We start from the raw sequence: 10,683 nt of genomic DNA on the forward strand, positions 1-10,683 counted from the left end.
TAAAAAGCTCTGTTGGCAAAAACAAAAAGGAACAAAACGGAAAAATACAATCTGCCCTGAGCGCGCTCGGCCGCGGGGGGAAAGGGGGCGGGGCCGGGATCCAGTGACATCACGATGATGTCACTGCATCACCTGGACCTATGGGAGGAGGAAGAGGACGGTCCATCAGCCTCAGCAGACAGAATCTGAACTCATTCGATGCTTTCTGAGCTTCTTTCCACTAAAACCAGCTCACGCTTTTATTTTGTAGGAATTTGGATTTGGAGTTTGAAGGAAATTGTTTTAGAAGACAAACTTCTACCCGCGGAAGGTTTTATCTTCCACCTCAGACTAGATGTTCCTTCGACATTTAATGTCCTGTTTGGTGACAAACTGATGAAAAGGAACTGAATCCAGTGAAATATGTAATTTTTTTGGTCATTTTTTCTTATTTTTGTGCCACTTGGCTGAAGACGTAATCGGCTACGACGTCAACAAGGCGTGTTTCCTGCGTTCAGACGGGTCGTAATACGGGACAGTTCAGGCTAAATCTTAAATAGACAGAGTTTGGATCTGTGAGGAGAAGCTGATGAAGGGTGAGGAGAGAAGATTCAGAAATGGGATGCAGCCCACGAGGGAACGGGTGAGGGAGGAGCTACGGTAGAGGGAGGCGGGGCCAGAGGTTGGAGGGTTGCAGGGGCCTCTACGGACCCTCACTCATCATCTTCATCCTCATCGTCAGGGTCCCTCTTTCTCTTCTCTCCTTTTGCCGGAGACGAGTCCTCATCTGCAGAGACAGATTTAACCCTTAAAACTCAGACATTTATTATTTATGTGAGCATGAACATGGAAACTCCTTCCATCCCAGCCAGCTGGCAGACGTCCATTTTTCAGGCTGCCAGATTTTCAGGCTAAAATGAGTAAAAATGAAAGTACCGTATTTTTCAGCCTCCAAGGCGCAGCCTCGGTTACGGGGTCTGTTTCTGTGTTTACGTCAAACACAAGACGCAACGCGATAAGAGCGACTTGTGATGCGAAAAATAACTACGGCTGTGATGATTTCATTTTGTCCTGATTTGATTCAGATTTTTTTGGATGCTGATTCGATTTAAATCGCGATTCTCACAATTCTTCACTATTAATGATTTTTGTAGATTAAAAACAATTTTTTCTTATAAAACTTCTTTTTGCGAGTAATTTTTCTTGCTTTCAGCTAGGAGAAAACCCAGTGGCCACACCATCAATCTGCTGCTATAATGTCCAAGAAAACAAGTAAAAGGTTCAATAAAACCAATAAAAATGACAAAAATTTTATAGTGGATTAATTTTGATTAATTGAAAAAATTAATTTTTTTTAACAAATCTATATTAAAATTGTGAAACAAAAATCCAGATTTTCAATTTTCCCACCCCTAAAAAATACGCCATCAGTAGATTAAACAGCATAAAGAACAACCAAAACTAGAAAGTGGGATCACTGACTGTGCTAATTATTTTCCCACCCGTCTAAAACATCTTCGTCGTGATGAAACACAAACGGCCAGTGTGTAAAAAGTCTGATTAGCTACATTACACGAGGATAATCTGAGCTTGTTGCTGCCATGGAAACAGCTGTATTAATCTGACATTGCTAGATAAAAACGTTGATTAGCCCATCTACACTGGAACTAAACAGCCGGATCATCGAAGTATTTCCCTAAACTGTGTTTGTGAGGTTTTTAAACTCTAAGCTCGTGTTAAGCAGCCTGTTTGACAAAAGGAAGAAAGCTGCGTTTTAATAACAGGACAGATGATCTAAACTAGTGTGTAAAACCACAGGAGCTATATCACTCACCATCCTCCTCTTCGTCGTCCTCATCCTCTTCATCTTCGTCGCTGTCCAGATCTCCATTTACGTCCCCATCCTGTGGAAAAAAACAAATGTTTATATTAAACTCAGCAGGAAGTTTCTGGTTGCCTGCAGGTGGCAGCAGAACACGCTGGGTTATATAAACGTGGTAAAGACGACACTCAAACGGACGTTCGGGATGAGGAAGAGCGATTAATCGGATTTTAATCTCAGTTACGATCTGGGTTTTCAACGATCATAAAAATAAAAGGGTGTGATTCTTTTCCTCTCTGCAGTTTCCTCTCCTGCTGTCTTCAGCTGCTAATCGAGCGTCTCTGGCGTTGCAGCGCTGTGCTGTAAACTCCTCCCACAGCCGCTTTGCTTTCATTCAGTCACTGTTGCCAACTTGACAACTTTATCGCTAAATCTGGCGACCTTTTTTTTTTTTTTTAAAAGCGACAAATCTAGCAGCTTTTACTGGAGTTATTAGAGACTTTTCTGGTGTTTTGGCGACTGACTTGAAGGCACATATTGTTCTGCAGTTACTGTAAGGAAGGAGCAGCGGGAGCCTCTCCCGTCCTAAAGCACTCCCAGGCGGCCGGTCTCAGTCGGCTCCGGCTGCAGGTCCATGTAGAATAACTGCAGTAGGTTGTGGAAGTTCACCTAAACATAGTTTATACCATTGTCAGTGACAACTGGCTGCATTATTTTCCTATACATAGTTCGGCGAGTTAAACACTGTAATGTCCCTCTGTTACCGGGCGTTACCATAGCAATACGTTAACCATCTGGTTCAGATCAGCCGTCTTGTAACAGGTGAATGACAGAAACGCGCTGCAGCCTGACAGCGGTTGTTTGGCATAAAACGTACATCCAGGCCGACGTAAAATAGTAACTATACTTGAACAAGTGTTGTAAAAAAACAAAAAAACACAAAAAGCACAAAAAAATATACAAATTACATGGTTATAATGTACGACGTGCAGCGTTGTTTAACCCTTACTTATATTTATCTCTTCAGTTTACATCAGTATTTGCACTTTGTCAAGACAAAGCTTCATGTTGTTTGTTTTCTAAACAATCCCAAAGACAATATTTAATGTTTGGACTCGGTGGACGAGCAGGCCGGACAGCAGTCGACTATTTAAGCCCTTTCCCGCTGGCAGAAGGATACGGTCCATTCAGACCAGAACCTCTTTTTTCCACTCTGCCGTCAGACTCATAAACACTCATAACACCTCAGACTTTATAACTCCAGTCACTTATAGAAGTCATGTCACATCACTTCATCTATTGCACCGCCAAGCTGCACGGCTGTTCGGATGCTGTTCATACTGTACATTTCTGCATGTATATATATATATATATATATATATATATATATATATATACACACACACAAGATTACCTTTACTTTTATTATACATTTTTATATATATACACATGTTAATTTTTCTGCATGCCTTACCTTATTTGTAAAATAGCTTTATTTCTACTTTTATATTCTTATTCAGCACCTTATCACCAAAACAAGTCCCTAGTCTGTGAAGACAATGCAATAAAAGTCTTTCTGATTCTGTTAAATAAATGCATGTTGTTAAAGATAATAGATAATTCTATTAAATAATCAAGATCTCAATTTCAGTCAAAATAATTTTAATTATAATTTCTGCCATAATCCAGCAGCCCCAGCATGAAGTAAAGAGGGGATCCGGTCTGGGACAGGTGAGGTGGAGCTGATGAACTGGCCGGTGAGCAAATGTTTCAAACAAAAGAAAATAAAACCCGATTCTTCGCAGAGGATGAAGAACATCTGACATGCAGCATGTTTTCTACATCACAGCAGAAAGCCTAAAACTAACCTCATCGTCGCCACTGTCATCGTCCTCATCATCTTCTGCCACCACGTCTTCTTCATCTTCATCCTCCTCCTCCTCAAAGTCCTCCGACTCGCCGTCTGACACAGAAACACTTCGTAAGCCTCCTAACTTAACTACCAAAGTTAAATCTGATCGGCAACGATGAACAATCAGAAATACGAGGAGAGGACGTCACGGTTTGACCCTAAGACTACTTTGGCAATCTGCTCACCTTCCTCATCCTCATCATCCACCCCGTCCCCCTCTCCGTCAGAGTCGGACGCCTCGCAGTCGTTGACGTCATAGCCGTCCAGGTAGGTGAGCTGGGGGAGGAGCTTGAAGATGGAGTCCCTGTAGTCGGCCAGGTTGGTCACCTCGCAGTTAAAGAGGTCCAGACTCTTCAGCTGAGGCAGCTTTTTCTGGAAAACACACGTCGGACAACGTCAAACTCCTGGATCCCTCAGCCGACAGATCGAACTGGTGATACTGGAAAACAAACTGGGGTGTAATGTGTAAAATGGCCAGAAGGTGGCGCCAATTCGCCCGGCTCTACTTTGTTCTGCACATCTGGATTTTACTGTAGATCAAATGAAACATCACCTACGGAAACTGTAAAGGAAAAAGACACTGGTTTGTCCCTTCTGGGCCACTGTAGTAACAACAGAAAGGTGTCTCTGGATGTCAATACTTTATTAAAGAAAACCACAACTTTTCTATCACTTAAATGTGATTATTTTAAAGTATTACTTCCTATTTTACCTCCAGATATTAGCTTTACTGACTGTTGGGATAAGTTCCAGAGTTCCCGCAAACTTTCGTTTAGACGAAACAGTTCGTAAAATTAATGAATGAAAGCTTTAAGTCATGTCTCATCGTTTTATTGTTCTCTTTTTTAACTTATGTCTATTATAGAGCTGTGACGACACGCTTTAGTCCCGATTCTATTCTGATTTTTTGGTGCCAACTCGATTTAAATTGCGATTCTCACAATTCCTCGATATTACTGATTTTTGTAGACTAAAACCAAGAAAGAAAATTGAACAAAACTTTCATTGCGGGTCATTTTTCTTATTTAAATTAGTAAAAAAATAACAACAACAACACAGTAGCCAGACCATCTGCTGCTATAATGGCCAAGAAAACAAATAAAAAGATCCATAAAAACAATAAAAATGAATAAAATTTTATGAATAATTTTTATCTATTTGAAAAAAAAACCCCAATAAAAATAAATAAATAAAATAAAAATAAATTAAAAAAATTGTGAAGCAAAAAATCCTGATATTCAATTTTCCCGCTCCTAATCTATTAAACAAAAATGCTTTTTCTTTTGATCATAATCTGTAGGGTCAGCAGGTTTTAGAGGTTTCCTGCTCCGACACACCTGACTGATTAAATGGATCCCACATTTTATTATTTCAACACAATTATCCATTCATCTCATCCAGGTGTTGAAGCAGAAGGACGGTGGCCCTGGAGGGCCAGAGTTTAAGACCAGCCAGTGGGTCTACAAGCACCGTAAAGTCTGGAAAAGACCACTTAAATCCTGTTTCTTCACCTGTATTCCAAAAACCTCTACAGTTTTTAGACACTTCTGCACCAGAATAGAGCAGACTATCAAAAGGAGCTCAGATGGTCTGGTTAGTATGATTATACAGTGAATTATTTCCACTCATTATAAGAAGACAGGATGAGATCAGAAAAAGACCGGCATGATAGCAGCTACTGTGTTTGGTGTTTTACTGCCATGAAGGTTGGACCCCTCCAATGTTACACTCTTCTGGCTTTTCACTCATGAATCCAGGTGTTTACATCTTGGATTCAGATCACATAGAGATCCAATAACTCATATTTCAAAATAATTCATTGGATTTTCCTCCAGGATAAATGTCCACATTTCTGTATTTTAAGCAGATTCATTCAGACATTTTAAATGTAATTGAACAACTTGAGCTTCAGATAACATTAGATTAAGCTACTGAACTGCTTTATTACTTTTATAGCTGTTTTATCGTGTTTTTTGCTTTTATTGTGTAGCACAATATCAGCATTGTTGTTGCCTTTATAAAGTTCTTTTTAAATAAAGACGTATTGGAAATCCTTCTGTTTTGACTGAAGCGGAAAGTCTAACCTCCAGATAACACACTAAGCATGTTGGAAATTCACCCCCCGGAGTGAAACAAGTTGAACCAGTCATTTCTGAGTGATTATGGCTCAAAACGGATCCAATCGGCCCGTCATCTCATCTTATCTGAGAATATTTAGATGCCATTCGGTAAAACAGTCTTCATTCACTTCACCAGGACATTTCAGAAATGAAACGGTTATCTGTTCTCTGTGTGTTTTGTTGCATTATTTGTGGAGTTAGTCGCCATAACTTTACTTTTAGCACCATTTCCACCAAGTCCTACTCCACCAGCATCATCAGAACTCCACCCACCAGCGGCTCCAGCGTGCTGATGTCCTTAAACTTGTTCCCGCTGAGGTTGAGGTGTGTTAGGTTGACGAGGCGCTCTGCCAGGACCTCCAGGCCGCCTGATATCCTGTTGTCACTCAGCTCCAACTGCAGGTGAAAGATGAAGACAAACCAACAGAATAATCAAACATTAAAAAACTACAACAAAACTGTATGAATCCAGTAAATTACCAATTAACTGTAGTTAATAGCTGTTGTGATCAACTAAACAGAGGATTGCCAGTAACACATCTTGTATAGGAAAAACATGACATATTTGGGCTGAAAGCGATCAGGAAGCCATAAAACCTGAAAATCCGGAGTTTATTCATCACCTTTTTCAGTTTGTCCAGCTTGGGGATGTCTGCTACACTGGTCAGGCCGACGTTGATGAGGCTGAGCAGCTCCAGGTTTGAGAACTCCGCTGTGATCCCTTCAATCTTTCCCTCACTGGAGCGACAGTTGTCAAGAACCAGCTCTTGAACCTGAACGGAGGAATGACGACACCATCATGTTAACAGTTTGGGCAGTACATATGACACAAAATCTGTTTCTCACCATGACTAATTCTAACTGGCGTCCTCATCTCTGTCTTTTACTACTCTCAGGAATTAGTCACTAAATTGTACAGTACAACAATTTAGAAACTCCTGTAGATATTCAGGACTCGATGCAGTTCAAGTTAACTCAGAAAAAGCTGCTAAGTGAAGAGAACAGCTCCCATAAATATAAAAGATGCCTGAAAACCAACAGGACAGGCTCAAAATGGACATTTTAAAACTCAATTAACTAATCAAAGGTAAGATATTGTACTGTAACATCTTAAGACATGTAATAAAATAATTAGTTGGGTGCACGGCATTCACAACAATAAAATAAACCAAATTGTTTAATTATAAAACCATTAGTGTAGTTAGTTGATACGTGCTTTATTCAAGACTTGTTGTCTGTAACCACAAGTTCCCAATTAAATAATAACTGGACAAATCTGATGAAGTCGTGAATTAAGTTGTGCTGAGCAATCAATCTTCGATACATTCTTAGTATTTTTGGACATTTTTCTACATTTAAAAAAAAAAAAGTTTTTTACAGCAATGTTAGTATGAGTGGGAAAATCGAATCGAAAATCGAGATTTTTTACTTCACAATTTTTTGATAAAAAAAGAGAAAAAAAAGAAAAAAAGAACTTTTTGAAAATAAAAATAATCCATTATAAATTTTTAAAAATCATTTTTATTGATCTTTTTACTTGTCTTCTTGGGCATTATAGGAACAGAATGATGCTCGGGCTTATTGTGTTGTTTTTTTCCTCATTGAAATAAAGAAAAATGACGAGCAAAACAAAGTTGTATACATTTTTTTTTTGTGTTTAATGTACAAAAATCAGCAATGTCAAAGAATTGTGAGGATCGCAATTTAAATCGAATCGGCACCCCAAAAAATCGGAATCAAACCGAATCGGGACACAAGCGTGACGTCACAGCCCTAATTATTAAGATTCGTTGCTAGGACAGAAAGCGTTTCAGAGAAACGGGACGCGGACCACATTCATTTTGGAATGGATCCCGGGTCTGTTTGTAAACTCCCCGCACACGTGATGCTACGAAGCTAACAGCGTGCGTCACGTGTTCCTGCGATCTGTTAACCATTCTTCTGCCGCTTCGATAAAAGTAACATACTATACGTTTCCCTCAACATAAGTAGACAAATTATTTTCAGTTTCTAATATTCAGCATCGTTGCTTACAGAAAGAATATAGGTGGTTTGCATGTTTAGCAACGGCTAGTGCTAGCATGGCGCTAGCTTAGCGCCTTTAGCACGCTACGGAGGCGCGGAGCGACAAGTCTCAGGAAAAGCGCAAACATGTACACTTTGCGTTTAAATATTATTTACTTAGCTATGAGTGACTAAATAAACTAGAAGTTAAGTTTAAACCCAAAATAAAACGCTAGTAAAAGTTTAACCCGCGTTCATGCGCAAGATTAGCAACCATTTCCTCACATCCTGTCGCAAATATAATTCCTTACATAGTTATAAAACAAACATTACTCCAAAAAATTTTATAGTAAAATTAACTTACTGTAAATACAACAAAGGTGCTCCAAAAATGCAAATGTAGGAAACCCACACAAGCGAGATATTAGTCAGGCCCAGAACACACGGATGTTACGTTTTAGACACATAAAAAGAAAACATTTCTACTTTTGGATGAACTGTAAGAGTTTTTACTTTAAAAAAAGAAAAAAGGTAAAAGAAAATTAGTTAGTAAATGTAGTCTTTGGTTGTGACTAAAATAGACACATTTAATGTAACAGCGTAGTAAACAACTGCGTTTTTTTTAACGAGCGAGACTATTGAGAGAACCAAGTCTGCCAGAAATCAAATAAAGAATTAAATAGCACTGAGTTACAATATATTTTTATATTAACATTAAATAAATAGTTCGTGTTGAAGCCAGAAATGTTATTTTTGCCACTTTTAGGGCATATAGATAGGCTGCCATGTGCTCGCCACCCCTCCTCCTGCCGGTCAAGTTTACACCGCAGCGAAAACAAACCGGAATATTTACCTCTGATGGTGACCGATGCCTCAGTTCTAAAGAAACTCTCTTTTTCATGTCCATTTTCTTCGGTTTTGGCCTCAATTTGCGTATCTACGATCTTAAAAAGTTGTTTGTTCACGATGCCCTCTTCGTTCAGCATCAACACGCGGAACCAGTGGGAAGCTAGCTGGCGTTAACACAGCTCACTTCCGGGTACGGCTATCAAAATAAAACTAAATGGAGAATAACGGAAGGAAATGAACAGAAATGAATGCTTTTTACATTTCAATCTAAGGCTATGTAAAATGCAACCAATTATTTTAGCATATTTTATGCATTAGTTTAAAAAAAGAAAAAAAGAAAAAACACGTTTAATATGTATTAGGTTATTCAATCGTTGATACGTATTATGAAAAATGCATTTCTTCCGGTGAGGTTTTAATTTTTTACCTTGACGCAACGACGTTTTCATAGCGTGTGTGAAAAGTGGGTCAAGTCATTTGTTGCTTTTAAATGTCCCTACGAATATATATTTAATATTAAATAAAACATGGAAAATCGATAGCGTAAATAATCCAATCACTTTTAACTGGGTGCATATGTTACATTAATGACCGAATTCGTCATTTTCTGGAGTTATAATATTTTTAAGTCTTCTAGGTTGATTTCTTAGTATTTTTACTTTCATTTTATTTGATCACATTCTTGAGATTGGCGATGTGATATTCTAGACAAAATATAATTGATATATTTTCACCTATAATTTATAAATACATATATTTCAAGATATCAAGGAAATGTGAATATATTTTGTCATTATAAATAATTATTCTTTTTTATATTCTTTTCTTTTCTTTTATTTAAAATTTCCCACTTTTCTGAAGGGTACTTGAAAGCCTCAAGTGTTGTCTCATAAAAGGAGGGAAAAGGCAGTGAAAGGAGGCTCCGCAGCGCCTCAAGCGGTCAGTTAGGCTTCTCTGAAACATATCTAATTCATGTCCACAAATCCATATTACTTAATTAGTATCCATATAATTACTGCATATCATATAACTTAATAAAAATAAATTTGGATTAGCTTCCAGATATATGACACACACATTTTTCACATGATTATACCATTTAATATTCCATATTTCAAACTTAATTCCCCAGCATTTTTATGTTAAATCAACATAGCCTACGATATTTCTTAAAGAAAAACTATTTATTAAAATGTTCTGCAATACAATTATTTTTATATTGAAACCACCTGACATGGAGTAAGAAATATACATTCCATATATATATATATATATATATATATATATATATATATATATATATATATATATACTGGAGTAAAGTTTTCAATTTAATTAACTATCTTCGGTATTCTTATTGATTGGTATTAAAGATAGCTATTGTGTCAACTGAGAAATGTCAAACACTGTTATCCTCTAAGGATAAATAATTTTTATATATATATATATATATATATATATATATATATATATATATATATATATATATATATATATATATATATATATATGTATTGTATTGTTTGCTTCTTGTGATATGTAACTCCATTACCATAATTGGCCATGCTTTTTTTTGTCATTTCATGACTATAAATCAATAAATAATATCACATTTGAGTGCTGTGGAAATCTCAGTCCTCTTTTCTTTATTACTAAGTGGCCAATAAATGAAAGTAGGTTGTCCCTTTCTAATGAGTCTTCAGCCAACGACAAATGGATTTGTTCTGTGTCCGGTCTTGTTCCTATTTCCTCCAAACATCACTATCCAATCCTGAACAGCTATTGCAGATAGCTTTTTAGTCATGACACGTCCTCTTTTGTCCTCTTATCCAGTTTTCTTCAAATCATGCAGAGATCCCAATTGTTCAGCTAAACATTCTCAGTGCATCACCTTGTTGCTGCACAAAAGCTTTTTTCTGTATCTGTCAAACTGTGTCATGTTCAGATGCATTTAACAAAACTGGAACAAATGTGACTGCAACAGGCTGCTCATAACA

At 37.5% G+C, this 10,683-nt stretch overlaps 1 protein-coding gene across 1 annotated transcript in view; it reads right to left on the reverse strand.

The window, feature by feature from the left end:
- LOC306769509 (acidic leucine-rich nuclear phosphoprotein 32 family member D-like) overlaps positions 1–8,842 on the reverse strand; it is a 9,061-nt gene extending 219 nt beyond the window's left edge. The window contains exons 1-7 of the mRNA XM_079258135.1: positions 8,691–8,842; positions 6,457–6,606; positions 6,107–6,229; positions 3,899–4,085; positions 3,670–3,764; positions 1,814–1,883; positions 1–766 (exon numbers count right to left, since the gene is read on the reverse strand). The exon at positions 1–766 is cut by the window's left edge and continues 219 nt beyond it. Of these exons, the coding sequence (XP_079114261.1) occupies positions 693–766; positions 1,814–1,883; positions 3,670–3,764; positions 3,899–4,085; positions 6,107–6,229; positions 6,457–6,606; positions 8,691–8,744 (753 nt within the window). The 5' untranslated portion in view covers positions 8,745–8,842 and the 3' untranslated portion in view covers positions 1–692. The remainder of the gene's footprint in view (positions 767–1,813; positions 1,884–3,669; positions 3,765–3,898; positions 4,086–6,106; positions 6,230–6,456; positions 6,607–8,690) is intronic.
- Positions 8,843–10,683: the final 1,841 nt, after the last annotated feature.

This window comes from Telmatherina bonti, assembly GCF_933228915.1.
Source record: "Telmatherina bonti genome assembly, chromosome: 18".
Classification (NCBI taxonomy): Eukaryota; Metazoa; Chordata; class Actinopteri; order Atheriniformes; family Telmatherinidae; genus Telmatherina; species Telmatherina bonti.